Raw genomic sequence first — 20463 nt, 5'->3', positions numbered from 1 at the left:
ACCAGTACCAGCTGAATCATGGGCTGAAGGAGAAACATGATGGTGAGATGGTGTCTTAATTATTTATGAAACTCTGGCTACTGGACTCTGTACTTCTCCTTAATATTTTGTCTGAAGTGTTACTGACTAGAATTTTAATGACACAAATTGTGTGGTAGAGCTGTAACTACATTCAACCCCTAATGCTAAGTAGTATGCTAGAGTATGACAGCAGTAACAGCATAAAACTTGTTCAGCATAGGGTTGTGTTCACAGATTGGAAATATACTCGGGTGACCAACTTTGTTCTTTTTGCAATTCCAGATGGATGGAGGCCTGCCTGAATGAGGAACTGCCTCCCACAACAGAGCTGGAAGAAGGATTGAGAAATGGAGTCTACCTGGCCAAACTTGGAAACTTCTTCTCCCCTAAAGTGGTTTCTGTGAAGAAAATCTATGATAGGGAACAGACTAGATATAAGGTGAGAGCTGTTGGCCATAGATACTGCTTTAGGTAGATATCTGAAATAGAGAAATGTGCACGTGGATGCACTGTGAGGAAATAAGCAGAAAATAGGTTATAATAGTATTACATGAGAAACTCCACCTTCACTCTAGTACATTGGTTAAATGAGGGGAACTCTTAGCTTTATATCTGAGCTTGCACTCATGTGAAAGAACTTGTCATAAACGATCAATATAATCTTCTATAGAAGACTTCTTTTCTGTAAAAGTACTGTTTTCACTATCCGTCTTAATGAACTTCTCTGCTGTTCTTGGCAGCTGTGATATTTTGTTTCTTACTGCCTTCCTCCTTGTTCCTGCCTATTTTTATTTCAGGCAACTGGTCTCCACTTCCGGCACACAGATAATGTAATCCAGTGGCTGAATGCCATGGCTGAGATTGGTCTTCCGAAGGTAATTTCTGTTGTATGGGCAGATAAATAAATACTCTCAGAAAAACTTTACGTTTCGTGGAAGCATTTGCTGTTGTACAAAAATCAACAGACTTCATCTAGTTAGTTCTTAATTTGTGTCCCTATAGAAATTCTCTCCTAAAACTTGCTGAGAGATTTCACTCTGCTATGTGTGTGAGAATGATTAAGAGCAAAATAATTCCTCCTTCTGTATCATATCCTTAATATCACTAATCTTGCGTAATATCTGCATTACATTGTCCTTGCCATACATTCTTTTGAGCGATATCTGAGCTATGGTTTGATTGTGGAAGTTCTTTTAGAAATCTGTGCTAAAAGAAGCAGCACAACAGAATACTGTGTTATCCATTTCTTCAGATTTCCCTATGAAATTTTCACATCGAGTTGAAATGTTCCTGGTGTATCTTAAGCAAATATAAATTATTTGCCTCACGGACAATACCATGTTATCCATTTCTTCAGATTTACCTATGAAATTTTCCCATTGATTTGAAATGTTCCTAGTGTAGTTTAAGCAAATATAAATCATTGGCTTCACTAGGGGAATGGCCAGATAAACTCCTCTGAGCTAATAAACACTGTTGCCTGAAAACATATGGAACTGTGGTAGTGTTGTGCTGATAGTCAAGTTGCATACATGGATAGTAGGTAAATTTTTTTAACCTTTTTTTTTTTTTGTAAGCCATGTTACGCTTAGTCTCACCAAAACCAGCATTACATAACTTAATCTGATACATGTTTTGTTTGCATACATGCTTGTGAATTGAACACATCATTTTTGGTACAGTTTTTTCAAATAACTTGTTGAGATTTACTAGTTGAGCCTTGCTGGGATTTAAGAAGATTTTAGAGATTTATGATGGTCTGGGATTACGAAATAAGTGAAATATGTTTTTAATGTCATTAGAGGAAAGTAACTGAGGAGGGAGCTAGACAGAGAGACGTTGTGCCATGTATGCGGCAAGGTTTTCAGATGTAAGTGGATTTTGGGGGGAAATAAATTTGTGAGATGATGTTAAACTGGGCTGGGGTCAATTGCTCTTGCCTTTACAGAAAGAGCAATGCTGTTTTGTGCTCATAGGAAACAGCAAGGAACCTTCCCATAAGTAGAAAGTAAAGTACCTTGTCAGCACATCTGAATGAATTGATACTTCCAGTATTGGCCGCTTGTGTTAGAATCATAGAATCTTTGGATTGGAAGGGGCCTTTAAACATCATCTAGTCCAATGCCTCTGCGGTGAGCAGGGATATCTTCAACTAGAGCAGGTTGCTCAGAGCCCCATCCAACCTGACCTGGAATGTTTCCAGGGATGAGGCATCTACCACCTCTCTGGACAACCTCTGCCAGTGTTTCACCACTCTCATTGTGAAAAACTTCTTCCTTATATCCAGTCTACATCTACCGTCTTGTAGTTCAAAACTATTACCCCTTGTCCTATCACTACAGGCCCTGATAAAGAGTCTGTCGCCACCTTTCTTATAGGCCCCCTTGAAGTACTGGAAGGCTGCAGTAAGGTCTCCCCCAGAGCCTTCTCTTCTCCAGGCTGAACAACCCCAACTCTCAGCCTGTCCTCCAAGGAGAGGCGTTCCAGCCCTCTGATCATTTTTGTGGCCCTCCTGGACCTGCTCCAACAGGACTGTCTTTCCTGTACTGAGAGCTCCAGAGCTGGACGCAGTATTGCAGGGCGGGTCTCACCAGAGCAGAGTAGAGGGGCAGAATCCCCTCCCTCAACCTGCTGGCCACGCTGCTTTGGATGCAGCCCAGGATATGGTTGGCCTTCTGGGCTGCGAGTGCCCACTGCTGTCTCGTGCCCAGCTTTTCATCCACCAGTACCCCCAAGTCCTTCTTGGCAGGGGCTGCTCTCCATCCCTTCATCCCCAAGCCTGTGCTGATACCGGGGCTTGCCTCGACCCAGGTGCAGGACCCGGCACTTGGCCTTGTTGAACCTCATGAGGTTCACAGATGCCCATTCATCAAGCTTGTCCAGGTCCCTCTGGATGGCATCCTGTCCCTCAGGCGTGTCAACTGTACCGCTTAGCTTGGTGTCGTCTGCAACCTTGCTGAGGATGCACTTGATCCTACTGCCTATTTAAAGAGTACTGGTCCCAATACGGACCCCTGGGGGACACCATTCATCACCAATCTCCATCTGGACATTGAGCTGCTGACCATTACAAATGGTCACCAGTATGTGACCATCCAACCAATTCCTCATCCTTTTCACAGTCCACTCATGAAATACCTATCTCTCCAATTTAGAGAAGGGTTGTGTTGGGGACTGTGTCGAAGGCCTTAGAAGTCCAGATAGATGACATTGGTAGCTCTTCCCTTGTCCACTGGTGTAGTTACTCTGTCATAGAAGGCCACCAGGTTGGTCAGGCAGGACTTGCTCTTGGAGAAGCCATGCTGGCTGTCTTGAATCCCCTCCTTGCCCTCCATGTGCCTTAGCATAGCTTCTAGGAGGACCTGCTCCATGATCTTCCCAGGCACAGAGGTGAGGCTGATGGGTCAGTAGTTTCCAGGGTCCCCCTTTCTAACCCTTTTAAAAATAGGTGCAATGTGTCCCTTTTTCCAGTCTCCAGGGACTTCACCTGACTGCCATGACTTTTCAAATATCATGGAGAGTGGCTTGGCAACTACATCAGCCAGTTCCCTCAGGACTGTGGATGCATCTTGTCAGGTCCCATAGACTTCTGCATGTTCAGGTTCTTCAGGTGGTCACAAACCTGATCTTTTCTTGCAGTGGGAGGGACTTTGCTCCTCCAGTCCCCATCTTGTAGGCCATCCCCTTGAGAGGTGTGGGAAGAGATACTGCCAGTGAAGACTGAGGCAAATAAGTCATTGAGTACCTCAGCCGTCTCCTCATCTGTTGCTACCAGTTTGCCAGTCTTGCTTATCGGGGGGATATGCTTTCTTTGACCTTCGTTTTCTGGCTGACATACCTATAGAAGCCCTTCTTATTCATTGCATCCCTTGCCAACTTGAGCTCCAGCTGTGCCTTGGCCCTCCTGACCTCTTCCTTACACAACCAGGCAGGATACCTGTCGCTGCTTCCACTGCCTGTGCATTTCCTTTTTGCCCTTTAGTTTGCTCAGCAGGTCTTGACTCAGCCATGCTGGCCTCTTGTCTTCCTTTCCACATATGTTGCACCTGGGGATTGAGAGTTCTTGCACTCTATGGAAAGGGTCCTTAAAGGTCTGCCAGCTCTGTTCTGCTCCGTTGTCCCCGAGGGCAGTTTCCCAGGGCATCCTATTGACTAACTCCCTGAAGAGCTGGAAGTTTGCTTTCCTAAAATTCACGGTCCTGACTTTACTCTTTGCCTGCCTCATATTCCTCAGGACTGCAAACCCCACCAGTGCATGATCGCTGCAGCCCAGGCTGCCTTCAGTCTTGACATCACCAATTAGCTTACATGTGTTGGTGACCAACAGGTCCAGTATGACATCCCCTCTGGTAGGGCTGTCTGTTACCTGGCATAGGAAGTTATCCTGCAGGCATCCCAGGAGACTCCCAGATTGTCTACAGCTCTCTGTGCTACTTTGCCAGCAGCTGTCAGAGTGGTTGAAGTCCCCCAGCAGGACAAGAGCCTGCGAGCGCGATGCCTCCTGTAGCTGGATTGGGAAGGCTTTGTCAATAGATTCCCCTTGATTAGGCAGCCTGTAGTAGACACCAACCACAAGATTCCTTTTGTTACCTCATTCCCCAATTCTTACCCATAAGCTTTCAACCTGCTTGTGGCTATTCCTCAGAGACAGCTCTTTGCATTCTGTCTGTTTCTTGACACAGAGGGCAATGCCTCCACCCTTCCTTCCTCACCTGTCCCTTCTGAACGGTCTGTAGCCATTGATAGCCATACTCCAGTCATGGGATTCATCCCACCAAGTTTCAGTAACAGTGACCAGGTCATAGCTTTCAAGCAGCATGGTGGCTTCCAGCTCCTCCTGTTTGTTGCTCATGCTGTGTGCATTGGTGTAGAAGCACTTCAGCTGGGCTATGAGCCATGTCACCCTCTTAGAGGGACCTCCTTTAGTTCCTCCGAACTGGTGCAACGGGCTGAGGGTTAGCAGTGTTAAACTGAAGTGCTTTGCATTTGAGACTATCTGAAAGCTTTTGGGTCCAGCTAACTGAAAATGTAATATGCAGAGCACCTCAGTGCTGGTCTCAGTTTCCCTTTGTCACTGTCTCTTCTCTTGCTTCTCAATCCCGTTTAGCCCAAACAGAATCCTCTTGTTCTCTCTTCTGTTGTAAGTATTTTTTCTTAGCCTCTTGCCTTTCACCAAACTGCTTGCTAATGCCTCATGACCCAGTATGTTGGTGAGCATACAAAAGAAAGGGTATACTTATACATGTGTGCAGAATGTGGGCAGGAAAAGGGGAACCCTGGTTTGGGTGGTAGAAACAAAAGGAAGGATTGGCGCTTCAAGTAGAACAATCTTGGGCCAGGGCGGAGAAACTTGAAGAGTTTTGTTTTATGGGCTATTTCATTAGTGTACTGCAGAAGAATTGGGCTTATCACAGTTAATGCAGTGTGGCTCTATTGAGTGAGTATAATTCAGACTGCTAACTTTGTTTTATCTTTAGATATTCTACCCAGAAACTACAGATATCTATGATCGCAAGAACATGCCACGCTGTATTTATTGTATTCATGCACTCAGGTAAGGCATGCTAGGCAGAAATCTACTTGCTTATGAAATCTTTTTGCAAAGCTGAAAGGTGAGAGAGGAGAGCGCTGAACTGAAAGCTGGATGAAGTTGAGTTTTCTAGCAGAACAATCTTACCAGGTCAGAGCAAAGATCCTTAAAGCTGGTATTTTGCCTTAAGCAGTGACCAAATCAGATGCTGAAGGAAAAAGAACCAGTCAAGTACGTTGTGATTACTACCTCCCCATCTCAGTTCTCGTCCTTCCTCTCTACTGTCTGAGGCAGAGCTAAACATTTTGAGGCTTAAAGGAAAGCCTGAAGCCCTAAAAGGTGTTTGTGAGAAAGTAAAATACTAGTTTATCTAGGTATCAGTCAGATGACTGAATTAAAGCTAGGGTAGTTACAAGCATTGTACTGCAGTATGTGTATCTTGATGACCGCACTAAGTGATCAAACAGGAGCTGTTGTTGAAACGTATCTTAAATTTTAAAATCTCACATAGACAGAGTAGGGTAATCACAGTTCTTGAGAAAACTGGGAGGATTCATTTGTTGATGCTTTGCTTGTCAATTTGGCAGGATGGCACATTGTGTTCTTGATTTTTGGGCGTTTTTGTTTTTGTGGTGTGTGTGTGTGGTATGGTGTTTTTTTGTTTGGGTTTTTTTGGTTTTTTTGGGGTTTTTTTTGTGTTTTTTTGTTGTTGTTGTTTTTGGTTTTTTGTTTGGTTTTTTTTGTTTTCCCCCCGGCTGGCTGGTTTGAATGCAGACGTGGCCTTTGGAACATGGTGAGATTTTTATTTAAAATGTATTCCTTTTGTAGAATTTACTAAGTGACTGAATGCTGGAATGTGGGATACATTTGAGTCTTCATCTGTTGCTTGTTTGGTTTCAGTTCACAAGAACAACTTGTTCTGCTCTCTGATCTGTTGCCAGTGTGAAATCCATAGAGGTGGATTGCATTTACCTGAATGTTATCTGCTATTTCAGATTGCTGAAGATGAAATTATTATTTGTAGAACTGAGCTGGATCCTAACTTTAGATCTAAAATGAGTTGTCTCTAGATAACTCTAGACTTATCTAGAACAAGCTATTTGGAGTTTATAGAGCAATGAGGAGTAGACCTGTAGCGGTGTACACTACCACTATCAAGACCAATGCTCTCTTTTGTTTAGGTTATGTCAAAGTTCCTCCTTCACTGGCGGCTTTGTGATAGCTCCTATAGCTGCTTTATGCCAGGATTTGGCTGACATATATTCTCGTTACATGTTCTTTGTTACATCCTGGCTGTCTGCCCCACCTCCCCCCAGTAGTCTGAATTGTGGAATTACGAAGCTCCCCAAGAAGATTGTTTGCTGTTGCTGTATTCTTCCTAGATCTTATATTAGGAAAAGAAAAATAATTCAAGGCACAAAATCAGTAGATGCAAACAGTCCCAGTAGTTAAGGCTGTGGAAGTTAGTCTTTCATCTAATAATATCTTTTTCATACTAGTTAATTTTTTTCAATTGTTAACCTTTTTGACCTCAGTGTTCTGTAGCCAATTTCTCTGCAAAGGCAGCTGCCTCAAGATTTTATCATTTAAGTAATTTTACTTATCAGGGAAAGGAGAGTAATTCTGACATGTAAATATAAATACAGAAAAGGGTGTTTTTAAAAAACTTGTTCTTTTTTCAGGCCTAGTGCTAAAGTATTTCGGCAGTTAAGAATATTCCAGTTAAGAAATAAAGATCTAGAATGCAGTTTTGTTGGCAGTCCATAGGTCTGAAATGTTCCTGACTGGTGTTTGTGTTTTGTCTTGGGACTGGGGGGAATATCTACTTAGACTTACAAAGATTGGAGATGTAGATTTGACATGTTTAGGTCATGTAAAAAGGTGGAATTGCTTATTCCCCATTTTCCAATCAAGTGAAAAACGAGTGTACTGGAGGAATGGATATTTACTTTATTAATAGTTTATTTATAAAGTTCCTATATAATCAGTATTTTAATACAGGGTACATTTCCATGATCTGTGGTGAGCTGGCAAGGACAGGCAAAAAGGAGAGGAGTTGCTTCTCTTTCCACCGTCCCATTTGTCCTTAGGTCGCAGAATCACAGAATAATTAAGGTTGGAAAAGACTTTTAAGATCATCAAGTCCAACCGTTAACCCAACACCACCACGTCCACTAAACCATGTCCCCACGTCTACACATTTTTAGAACACCTCCAGTGATGGTGACTCCACCACCTCCCTGGGCAGCCTGTTCCAATGCTTGACCACTCTCTCCATAAAGAAATTGTTCCTAGTATCTAGTCTAAACCTCCCCTGGTGCAACTTGAGGCCGTTTCCTCTCATTCTGTCACTAGTTACTTGGGCGAAGAGACCAACACTCACCTCACCACCACCCCCTTTCAGGTAGTTGTAGAGAGCGATAAGGTCTCCCCTCAGCTTCCTCTTCACCAGACTGAACAACCCCGGTTCCCTCAGCCGCTCCTCCTAAGGCTTGTGCTCCAGACCCCTCACCAGCTTTGCTGCCCTTCTCTGGACACGTTCGAGCATCTCAGCGTCCTTCTTGTAGTGAGGGGCCCAACACTGAACACAGGATTCGAGGTGCGGCCTCACCAGTGCTGAGTACAGGGGCACAATCACTTCCCTACTCCTGCTGGCCACACTATTTCTGATGCAGGCCAGGATGCTGTTGGCCACCTTGGCCACCTGGGCACACTGCTGGCTCATGCACAGCTGGCTGTCAACCAGCACCCCCAGGCCCTTTTCTGCTGGGCAGCTCTCCAGCCACTCCTCCCCAAGGAGGGGGATGTTGTGACTGAAGTGCAGGACCCAGCCCTTGGCCTTGTTAAACCTCATACAGCTGACCCCAGCCCATCGATCCAGCCTGTCCAGATCCCTCTGCAGAGCCTTCCTGCCCTCCAGCAGACCAACACTCCCGCCCAACTTGGCATCATCTGCCAACTTACTGAGGGAGCACTCGACCCCCTCATCCAGATCATCAATAAAGCCATTAAACAAGACTGGCCCCGGTACTGAGCCCTAAGGAACACCACTTGTGACCGGCTACCAACTGGATTTAAGGCCATTCACCACAACTCTCTGGGCTCGGCCATCCAGCCAGTTTTTTTTACCCAGCAAAGAGTACTCCCATCTAAGCCACGAGCAGCCAGTCTCTCCAGGAAAATGCTATGGGAGACAGTGTCAAAGGCTGTACTGAAGTCCAGGTAGACAACATCCACAGCCTTTCCCTCATCCACTAGGCGGGTCACCTGGTCATAGAAGGAGATCAGGTTGGTCAAGCAGGACCTGCCTTTCATGAACCCGTGCTGGCTGGGCCTGATCCCTTGGTTGTCCTGCACTTACCCCGTGAGCACCCTCAAGATGAACCTCTCCATAATCTTCCATGGTACTGAGGTCAGACTGACAGGCCTGTAGCTCCCCACATGCTCCTTCTGGCCCTTCTTGTAGATGGGCATCACATTGGCAAGCCTCCAGTCTTCTGGGACCTCCGCTGTTAACCAGGACTGCTGATAAATGATGCAGAGTGGCTTGGCAAGCTCTTCTGCCAGTTCCCTCGGTACTCTTGGGTGGATCCCATCAGGTCCCATAGACTTGTGAGTGTCCAGGTGGTATAGCAGGTTGTTCGTTAACTGATTCCTCCTGGATTAAGGAGGGTTTATTCTGCTCTCCCTCCCTGTCTTCCAGCTCAGAGGGCTGAATACCATGAGGATAAGTGGTCTGAAAAGCAGGTCCTAATGGACTGCCTCTGCATAGGGCTCAGAGTGGGAGAACACCAGGTCACATGACACAGGTACAGTCAGACAGCCATGCAGCTCCCATTGCAACTGCATTCAGTCCTGGTCCGTATTAAATTATACAGCAGCTGAGGAGCTGAATGAGCTATGCTAAAGTCTGATAACAAAAGGATAGGGACCCTGTTTGAAACCTGCCTCCTAGTCAGGTACTACAGTTGAGTCCCGGAGACTTTATAGGTGGAGAGATTCTTCAGCCCCAGCAGGGCGTAAGTTCTAAGCAAGACTGCTTAAAATTACAGATTCACGGAAGAGTTGATGGTAGAAGGAATTCTTCCTGGATTAAGGAGGGTTTATTCTGCTCTCCCTCCCTGTCTTCCAGCTCAGGGAACTGAATACCCTGGGGATACCTGGTCTGACTATTTAAAGACTGGAGCGAAGAAGGCATTAAGTACCTCAGCCTTTTCCTCATCCTTGGTGACAATGTTTCCCTCCACATCCAATAAAGGATGGAGATGTTGGTTGGCGCTCTTTTTCTTGTTAACATATTTGTAAAAACATGTTTTGTTATCCTTTATGACTGTGGCCAGATTGAGGTCTAGCTGGGCTTTTGCCTTTCTAATTTTCCCTCTGCATGACCTGATGAGATCCTTCTACTCTTCTTGAGTTGCCTGCTGCTTCTTCTAAAGGTGATAAACTCTCCTTTTTTCCCTGAGTCCCACCAAAAGCTGCCTTTTGAGCCAGGCTGGTCATCTTCCTCACCAGCTCATCTTATAGCACATGAGGACTGCTTGCTCCTGTGCTTTTAAGATCTCCTTCTTGAAGACTGTCAGCCTTCCTGGACCCCTTTGCCCTTCAAGACTATCACCCAAGGGCCTCTCTCAGTCAGTGTTCTGAACAGGCCAAAATCTGCCCTCTGGGTGTCCATGGTGGTGGTTTTGCTGACCCCGCTCCTTACTTCACCAAGAATTGAGAATTGTATCATTTCATGGTTGCTAAGCCCAAGACAGCATCTGACAACCACATCTCCCACCTGTCTTTGTCTGTTTGTAAACAGCAGGTCCAGCAAGGCACCTCCCCTGGTAGGCTCACTTAATCAGCTGTGTCAGGAAGTTACCTTCCACCCATGCCAGGAACCTCCTAGACTGTGTCCTCTCTGCTGTGTTATATTTCCAGCAGACATACAGTAAGTTGAAGTCCCCCACAAGAAAAAGGGCTAGCAATTGTGAGACTTCTGCCAGTCTCTTGTAAAATGCTTCATCTGCCTCTTCATCCTGGTTGGGTGGTCTGTAACAGACACCCAGCAGGATACAGGACACCAGATGTATGGATTTATCCCTCCTTTGTAGCACTTCCATTTCTTGTCAGGCTCCAAGTGAATACATTAACACCACTTTAGTAAGCCAAATCAGCTTAGTCAATGCTTCTGTCTCTACTCAGCATCACTGAGGCCACACCTCCAGATGAAGCCACGCCCTTTTCAGTGGTGCCACATGACAGGACAAGAGGCAACTGGCACAAACTGAACCACAGGAGGGTTCTTCTGGACATCAGGGAACACTTTATTTACTGTGAGGGTGACTGAGGAGTGGCACAAGTTGTCCAGAGAAGTTGTGGGGTCTCCACCCTTGGAGATACTCAAAAGCTGCCTGGATGTGATCCTGGGGAACCTGTCCTCTATGACCTTGTTTGAGGAGGGAGCTTGAACAAGACAAACTTGATAGCACCCTTCTAACCTCAGCCATTCTGTAATTCTGTGAAGACTTCGGAGTGGTGGACCAGTTATGTGTAGCTGAGGGGAAAGAGAGGAGTCAGCTCACCCTTTTGGTAGTTATGAGCTGTTATGTTGGCTTACCCGAGTGGCTTGTGAATCTATATCTCTGAAAATTATTTGTGTCATTGTCAGAACCACAAGGAAAAATTACTAGTTCTAATTATTTGCTTATTTGCTTTTCTAGCCTGTACCTGTTCAAACTGGGTCTTGCCCCCCAGATTCAGGATTTATATGGGAAGGTGGACTTCACAGGTAAAAAAAAAAAAAAGTGCTGATATGCGTGCTGCTCATGTCATACTCTACTAGACATTGTATAGGTCAATTAAAGGATTCTTACTGTTGATATCCTAAATGCAAATTAAATTAAAAATTAATGGCTGTGAGGAGTCCTAGTAATTTAAGAAGAAAATTTGATTTGGGTGCTTCTGAGGCAGGCTGGTAAATAGACGTCAGTTTGCTAAATCATTACTTTTGCGAATAACAGCCCCTTAACTTTTTTGCTACTGTTGCAAGATGCTTAAACCTTGCTTCCACACCCCTTGGGAGAGGTTTCCTTTTGGAGCTTGGTAAATAGTTCTAACCTCCCTTGACAGTTTAAAGTAGAGTTGCTATCAGTTCTGCCAGCTGATTTGCTGCAGGAGATTCCAGCAAAGTCTCATGTCCACATGCCTCCTCAAAGTTTCAGTTCCTTGATTTTTGCAAAAGTGTCAAATTCTGTGTTTTGCATTAGTGAGGTTCCTGCATGAGGGAGTGCATCTGATTTAAAAGTTGTGTAAGCATTATTTTGCTGCAAAACAGTTTTTGATTGTACCTATAAAATGCTAAACTGTCAACTCTCTTTTTGAGTTGTATGGTATTTAGCAATGGTATGTCTTGATATCCTCCATTTGGTTTTCTCAGCATAGTCTCTCTGGGGGGATAAAGAATGCTAAACTACTGCCTGTGCATTTTCCTGATCTGTTGGCAGCCATAGTTGAGGCACCTCAGAATGATTGAGTCTGTTTCCAGCTCCTCATGAGTCGTCTGTTGTTTTCTAGTGAGAAAGACTACAGAATATTCCCATGTGAGTTTCTGGGAGAAATGTAGATTTTAGGAAAGTGTGCAAAATGTCTATCAGTTTTTATCTATTTTGTTTTTCTTACTGAGCTATATTTAAATTATTAATTGAACAGTAATTGTAACTTATTGTAGTTATCCTGAATTTTTTTGTAGCTGCAGTGCTGATTCCTAATGTGTTTAAGCCTGCATAATACTGTTTTTATGTATGTTTCAGAGGAGGAAATCAGTAATATGAGGCTTGAACTGGAGAAGTATGGTATTCAGATGCCGGCCTTCAGCAAGATTGGAGGAATTCTTGCAAATGAACTTTCTGTGGATGAAGCAGCGTGTAAGGAAAAACGGAGTTTTGTTTTATGTGATTATTCAAATCAGCAGATGAGGTTATTTTTTTAAGTGTTGGTTTTAATGCCCCCTGCTGTAAGACAGTACAGTCCTTTTTGATAGGCCTTTTGGAAGACTGTGAAGAGAGTTTTCTTCCCTTGTGTACTTCTATTTATCTTTCTTTTCTTTCTGGAACATCGTGATTTGACTAGGTAGAGTATTGTACTAGGAAGTAGGCTGTCATTTTTTTGTCAAGAACACAAAGCCATGGTGGACTGAGAGTACTTTGATAATTCTTCTGCTTTCCAGTTAATTTCCAGATGGTAATTCTTCTGCTCTTTCCAGTTCTCAATTTTTAACAGAGCTGTTGAGTTTGGGACTAACTGGCAGACTGTGACTTGTTTTTCAGTACATGCTGCTGTCATTGCCATTAATGAAGCAATTGACCATCAGGTTCCAGCTGACACTCTTATGGCAATGAAGAATCCCAATGCCATGCTAATAAATCTTGATGATCAACTGGAATCCACTTACCAAGACACGCTCTACAGAGCAAAGCAAGACAAGATGGAGAACGCTAAAAATAGGGTAAACCAATTCTTTCAAACCACCTATGTGCATGCATTGCAATTTTGTATTGCAGTGTGTTGTGGTTTAACCCCAGCCGGCAACTAGGCACCGCCCAGCCGCTCGCTCACTCCCCCACGGTGGGACGAGGGAGGGAATCGGAAGAGTAAAAGTGGAAAAACTCATGGGTTGAGATAAAGACGGTTTAATAGGTAAAGCAAAAGCCATGCACACAAGCAGAGCGAAACAAGGAATTAATTCATTACTTCCCATCAGCAGGCAGGTGTTTGGCCACCCCCAGGAAAGCAGGGCTCCATCACACATAATGGTTACTTGGGAAGGCAAACTCCATAACTCAGACTGTCACCCCCCTGGCCCCTTCCTTCTTCTTTGCCTCAGCTTTATATACTGAGCATGACATCGTATGGAATGGAATACCTCTTTGGCCAGTTTGGGTCAGCTGTCCTGGCTGTGTTCCCTCCCAGCTTCCTGTGCACCCCCAGCCTTCTCACTGGCAGGCCAGCACGAGAAGCTGGACTGTCCTTGACTGCTAGCAACAACTGAAAATGTCAGTATGTTATCAATGTTATTTTAATCCTACATGCAAAACATAGCCTCATACTAGCTTCTATGAAGAAAATTAACTCTATCTCAGCTGAAATCAGGACACAGTGTAAACTGTGGGGAATTCACAGAAATGTGTTAGACCTGTACATATAGTGTTGGGTGGATTTACTCCTGATGGTATTCTAACATGTTCTTTAGTACCCTGTCTTCCTGTTGTAGAAGACAGGCAGCAGTTAGCTGTGTTACTCTGTTTAGCTGTCTAAAATATGAGCTGCATAGATACAGAATTCATGTCAGCCTTTATATGTTGGGAATGCTATCCCTCTGTTTTCATACAATATAGATATGTTTTCCTAACCATGAAATGATGAGCAAAACTGACTGATGCTCTCGGAAAGGGTCCATGTTGTTTTAGAACGCTGTATATCAAATGCCTAGCGATGTGTACTGCTGTCTATGTTCTGGAGCTCTACTGTGTGTTCATATAGAGCCATTACATTGAAATAAGGTGTTTCTAGGCTGTCTGTATTGGAGTGTGAGTATATTTACTTTATACGTATTTACTTCTAGGTCTTCTTTTTGCATGTGTAGAGTAGTCTGTCTATGACCTATCACAACTCTATATCGATATACAGTTATCCTCCCTGACCTTTTCAATTAGAAAATCTGCGAGGGCAAAGGAAACTGTAGAAACACTGATTTGTTTTTATTTCATCTTCAGATTGCCTCAGAAAATTCAGAGAGAGAGAGGGATGTGTATGAAGAACTTCTGACTCAAGCTGAGATTCAGGGAAACATCAATAAAGTGAACAGTAGGTATCATGCTAAAGTAATAGTCTTAAAAAGAGTACTTAAAAACGATACCTGTGCTCCTCTTTGCTTTCTGTAATGCTAACAAAAGTGGAAGGCAGCTCTGCTGTTTTTGTGGGTTTTTTTGGTGGTGTGTTTTTTGTGGGTTTTTTGGTTGGTTGGTTTCTTACTCAGTACATAGTTGTAAGCTGAATTCATTTTGACTTCTGTTGCCCTTCCTTTAGGAAATGGATTGTCCATGTCGCTGGCCCCCCAATTCTTCATCTTGAGTAACACATGCTATTTCCAACCATCAGCTCCTTTTTTCAAGTACTACTTTGCAATTGACTTTGGAAGTCTTCTGTTCGGATTACATATGTAACTTGCTATCCATCAGGTCTAAGAGTGTTTCTTTCTGAGCAGTAGATTTTATAAACCATGGGACTTCCTCATTTAATGTTTCTCTAAAAACTCTGCTTTACTGTTGCTAGCACATGCAGCGATATCAAAGATTGACCTAGCTTTGGAACAAGGAGACACATTAGCACTGTATGAAGCTTTGGCAACACCAGCCCTGGGACTCCGAGGATTGCTACGAGAAAATTGTGACTGGTATTTCAAGCAATTTTTGAGTGATAGACAACAGAAACAGGAGGTATGGAAAAATCTAGATTACCCTGATTCATGAGGATTGCCTCCGTCTCCCCTTTCACTATACCACTGTATACTAATCATTTGCTATATACCTGCATTACAGTTTAGTGTTTGTTTGAAAAAGTTAACGCTAAGAGACAGAAGCTTACAGTAAGCATATTTATCATTTAGTTTTCACCTCTGCATATGAAAGGCCAGTATAATGCTTGTATGTATGCACATATAATTAAAACACTTTCACCAAACCTTAAAATACTAACTCGTGTGTGGCAGAGCCATTACAATATAGGTGTGTCTTCCCTCTCATTCTACTATTGTCAGTGCCTAAATAATACAGATATTTGTGTTTTATAAATACCTATCAGATAAGCGTATACTACTTTCACTATGGAGAATCCCACCCATACACCATTTGTAGACATGGTCCTTAGGCACGTGGTTTAGTGGCAGACTTGGCAGTGTTAGGTTTACAGTTGGACTCAGTGATCTTGAGGGTCTTTCCCAACCTAAATAATTTTATGATTCTATAACTAAGGTTAACCTTAGTTTCTCATTTCAAGCCACCTCTTCAGTGGATTTTATGTACAGGCTGCTTATGTATGCTGCTTATAAAATGCACAGAATAGTTTTTAAAACTAGCATTGTCTCAATTATCAGTGCCATGTATGTTAATAGGGGGAAAAATACACTGATGGAAAGATAGTTATTACTATTGCATCTCTTTAATGATCTCTTAAAAAGCTGCCGCATGGTAGACAGGTAAGATGCTGCATGCATTTAGATCCAGGAAAAACACAGAAAAGTCAGCTACACAGTTAGAACAAACTAGATCTTGGGCACTGTGGTGGATGCATAGGTGCTTGTATGTCATGGGTAGAAAATTCGGTGACGTGATCCAACAGCACCTGATGGAAGACCTGTCGAGGAGGAGGAGATGAGGTGGCTTTTGCACTGTAGGGAGTGTAGAAAGACCTGGAACAGTTCAGACCACATAATTACAGTAAGAGACTGAAGAAGCCTATTTGTTCTTAGGGCCTTTGAACCACAGTTTGGAGTAGAAGTAGTAGATGACAAACATGAGAGAGACTGATCTGTAGTAAGGCCTGGCAGTTTAAATTAAGATCCTGAATAAATGTCAGGTTTGAATTTATTTTTGGAGAGGGTAGCTACACATTATCATAAGGCTTTTAAATTTTACCACTGTTAACTCATCAGGTACTGGAGCAGACCTCATTGATAGCGTAAGTCTTAAATTGCCGGAGCTGGCAGGTGCGAAACAAACACTCTGTGTCAGGCACCAAGTAATCATACGAAATTCACTGTTGTAAGCCATTGCTTAGATGAGTTCAGCATATTTAATGACAGCAGTTAAAGACGTGAGAACAAATCAGATTATATTCTCAGTGCTGACAAACCTGAAGCAAGCCTCAGAATGCCGTTCACACTTCTTTGCTCACAAAACTGCCCTTTTAGATTTCTGCTAAGTTGGCAAACGTCAAGCTTCTGGGCTGACCTTTCTTATGCAGTATGCTAGAGAAGGAGAGGTGGTGATCAAACCCTATAGCATGTTTGTTCCCAATTTGCTAGAGGTATCTGACCTAATTTTTCATACGAATCAACAGGGCAGGATGATCATGTCTCCAAATGAAGAAGTGGTCGGCTGGGTTGGCAAGCAAAGGGTGTAGAGCAATGTGGATGAGAGACACCCTGAAATTAACAAGACAGGGCTGAAGGGGATCTACCTCTAGCATATGTACAGAAGTGATGAGAGCAGTGTTATACGGGAATCTCTTACCCTTTTTCTGGAAAGTCAACATGACCGGCTGCCTCTCTGAAGTTGTTGTACACTAATGCATGCAGGGTGGGCAATGAACAGGAGGAATTAGAGGTCTGTGTGGAATGGCAGAGCTGTGATATCACTGGGATCACAGATGTGGTGGGATAGGTACCAGAACTGGAGTGCTGCTGTGGATTGGATACAGGCCTGTTAGGAAGGACAGGCCAGGGTGGCGATGAGAGGAGGTAGCCCTTTTTGTGAGAGGGCAGCTGGAATGTGTGGTGCTCTGCCTTGAGATGTATGATGAGCCAGTTGAGAGCTTATGGGTTAGGATTAGCAGGCAGACCAATGTGTACGACAGTGGTGGGTATCTGCTGCAGACTGCCTGATCAGGCAGAAGTAGATCAGGCTGCCTTCAGACAAGTGGAAGATGCTCTGTGTTCACAGGCCTCAGTCCTCCTGGGGGACTCAAACTGCCTGATCTGCTGTAAGGGCAACACAGTAGGGCACAAACAATCCAGGGCATTCTGGAGTGTGCCGGTGATAATTTCTTGGCATACATAACTGAGGAGTTGAGGAGGGAAGGTCCGTTGCTGGACCTAATACAGACAAGAAGTGTTTGGACATGGGAAGGTCAGAGGCAGCCTTGGGTGCAGTGACTATGAGAAGGTGTGATGATAGAGTTGAGGATCCTGGGAGGAGGGAACTAGGTAAAAAGTGGGATCATAGCTGTAGCCATCAGGAGAGCCTGAAGACCTGTTCACAGATCTGTTTGGAAGAATTCCGCAGGCTACAGTCCTGAAAGAGATGTCCAGGAGAACTCACTGACTTTTCAAGGATCACTTCCTCCAAGCTTGAGAGCGGCCTATCCTGATGAGCAGAAAGTCAGGCTAAAGTGGCAGGGAGGCCTTCATGGATGAACCAAAGAACTTCCCACAAAGCTCAAACAGAAAAAGAAAGCATACAAGAGGTGAATGGAAGCAGGGTCAGGTGACTCAGGAGTATAGAGATGCTGTCTGAGCATGTAGGGTGGGGTTAAGAAAGCCTAAGCCCAAGTGGACCTGAATCAGACAGGGAACATGAAAGGCAACAAGAACGACTTCTACATAGATATATCTGCAGCAGAGGGAAGACTAGGGAAACTTTGGGACTACTGCTGAATTGGGCAGGGGAGCAGATGACAGGGAACACAAAGGCTGTGGTACTGAATACCTTCCTTGCCTCCTACTTTACTGGTAAGATTTTTTCCCTTGGGAACCTCAGGTGTCCGAGACCAGTGGGGAAATATAGAACAAGGAAGACTCACCCCTCAGTAGAGGAAGATCAAGTTAGGGACCATTTAAATCACTGGGACAAGGGTGCTGGTGGGCTGCATTCGTAAATGCTGAGGGAGCTGGCCTGAGTGATTGTGAGGCCACTCTGGGCAATCTCTAAAAGTTGAGAGAGATTGGGGGAGGTTTCTGGAGGACTAGAGTGTGAATGTCAGTCCTATCTTGAAGAAGAGCAAGAAGGAGAATCTAGGGATTTGTAGGTCTGTCAGTCTCACCTCAGTCTCTGGGAGGATGATGGAGCAAATAATCCTGGAAACAATTATGAAATACGTGAAGGCTAGGAAAGTGGTTAGGAGTGGTCAGTGTTGATTTCTGAATGGGAGATCATGCTTGGTGGATCATAACGGCCTTCTACAATGAGATGACTGGCTTGGTGGATGAGAGGAAAGCAAGGCTTTTGACAGTGTATCCCATAATATCCTCAGACAAACTGCTGAGGCATAGGCTAAGTAAGTGGACAGCGAGGCAGACTGAAAACTAGCTGAACTGCCAGGCTCGAAGGGTTGTGATCAGCAGCATGATGTCCAGCTGGAGGCCAGTCACTAGTGGTGTGTACACCAAGGATTGGTACTAGGATCAATGCTATTTAACATCCTCACAAATGACCTGTAAAATGGGACAGAGTGTACCTGTTGTAAGTTTGCAGATGACACAAAACAGAGAGGAGCAGTCAATACACCAGATGGTTGTGCTGCTATTCAGGGAGACCTCAACAGGCTGGAGAAATGGGCCATTACAAATCTCATGAAGTTCAACAGAGACAAATGCTAAGGTGTATATCTGGGGGAGGAATAACCTCAATCACAAGTACAGACTGGGGATAGATTGGCCGGAAAGCAGCTTTGCAAAGAAGGATATGGAGTCCTGGTGGTCAATGACTTGACCAAGAGTCAGGAATATACCCTTGTGGCAGAGGAAGCTGGCAGTGTCCTGGGATGCATTAGGAAGAGTGTTGTCAGCAGGGTGAAGGAGGTGATCCCTCCCCCTTTACTCAATGCTGGTGAAGACCACAGCTGGAATACTGCACCCAGTTCTGAGGCTCTGCAGGACAAGATACATGGACATACTGCAGCAATTCTGGTGAGGGCTGAGAAACTGATTAAGGACTCAGAGCATCTGACATTAGGAGAGGCTGAAAAAGCTGGGATTAGTGAGCCTTGGGGAAAAGGCGGCTCTCAAATAACTGACGGGAGGGAGTAAAGAAGACAGAGATAGATGCTTCTTAGTGGTGCACAACAGTTGGTGCAAGTTGAAATTTAGGAAATTCTGTGTAAGTTTAAGAAAAAAACCTGTTTTTACTGAGGGTGATCGAACAGTGGAGCAAGTTGACCAGAGAGCTTGTGGAGTCTCTATCCGTGGATATACTCAGAGCTGAAGTGAACACAGTTAGAATCACAGAATGGTTGAGACAAGAAGGGATCTCTCAAGTTAGCTCATCTTGTCCAACCCACTTACTCAAAGCAAGGCCTCCTAGAGCTGGTTGCCTAGGATCATGTTCAGGTTGCTTTTGACTCCACAACTTCTCTGGGCAGCTTGTGCTGCTCCTCCGTCACCCCCACTAAATAAAGTGTTTCCTGATGTTCAGAGGGACCCTCCTGTGGTTCAGTTTGTGCCATTTGCCTCTTGTCCTGTCACGGGGCACCGCTGAAAAGAACCTAGCTTCATTTTCTTTGCACCCTTCCTTCAGATAGCTGCAGACATTGCTGAAATGCTCCTGGGGCCTTCTTTTCTCTAGGCTGAAAGGTCCCATCTCTCTCAGCCTTTCTGCATAGGAGAAATGGTCTAGTCGATGAATAACCTTAGCGACCCTTCCTTCAACTCTCTCCAGTATATCCATGTCTCTGTTGTGCTGGGGAGCCCAGAACTGGACACAGTGCTGCAGGTGTGGCCTCACCAGTGCTGAATAGAAGGGAAGGATTACCTCACTCAACCTGCTGGCAACACTTCTTCTAATGCAGCCTATGCTACCATTAGCCCTCTCTGCTGCCAGGGCACTTTGCCTCCTCATGTTCAACTTGGTGTCCACCAGGACCCTCAGGTCCTTTTCTGCAGAGGTCCTGGGCAACCTGCTCTAGAGCAGGGGTTTGGACTAGACGATTTCCAGAGATTCCTTCTACCATCAACTCTTCCGTGAATCTGTAATTTTAAGCAGTCTTGCTTAGAACTTACGCCCTGCTGGGGCTGAAGAATCTCTCCACCTATAAAGTCTCCGGGACTCAACTGTAGTACCTGACTAGGAGGCAGGTTTCAAACAGGGTCCCTATCCTTTTGTTATCAGACTTTTAGCATAGCTCATTCAGCTCCTCAGCTGCTGTATAATTTA

The 20463-nt window shown here is 44.4% G+C and overlaps 1 protein-coding gene across 1 annotated transcript in view; it reads left to right on the top strand.

Annotated features, from left to right (window-relative positions):
- Positions 1 to 307: 307 nt before the first annotated feature.
- Positions 308 to 20463, top strand: part of IQGAP1 (IQ motif containing GTPase activating protein 1) — a gene marked incomplete at its 5' end in the record, with an annotated part of 59190 nt that continues 39034 nt past the window's right edge. The window contains 8 exons of the mRNA XM_082005021.1: positions 308 to 460; positions 819 to 896; positions 5499 to 5575; positions 11260 to 11327; positions 12349 to 12462; positions 12865 to 13043; positions 14317 to 14401; positions 14870 to 15033. Of these exons, the coding sequence (XP_081861147.1) occupies positions 308 to 460; positions 819 to 896; positions 5499 to 5575; positions 11260 to 11327; positions 12349 to 12462; positions 12865 to 13043; positions 14317 to 14401; positions 14870 to 15033 (918 nt within the window). The remainder of the gene's footprint in view (positions 461 to 818; positions 897 to 5498; positions 5576 to 11259; positions 11328 to 12348; positions 12463 to 12864; positions 13044 to 14316; positions 14402 to 14869; positions 15034 to 20463) is intronic.

Source organism: Phaethon aethereus, assembly GCF_964289735.1.
Source record: "Phaethon aethereus genome assembly, chromosome: 12".
Taxonomy (NCBI): domain Eukaryota; kingdom Metazoa; phylum Chordata; class Aves; order Phaethontiformes; family Phaethontidae; genus Phaethon; species Phaethon aethereus.
This window is presented reverse-complemented; position numbering and strand designations above follow the sequence as displayed.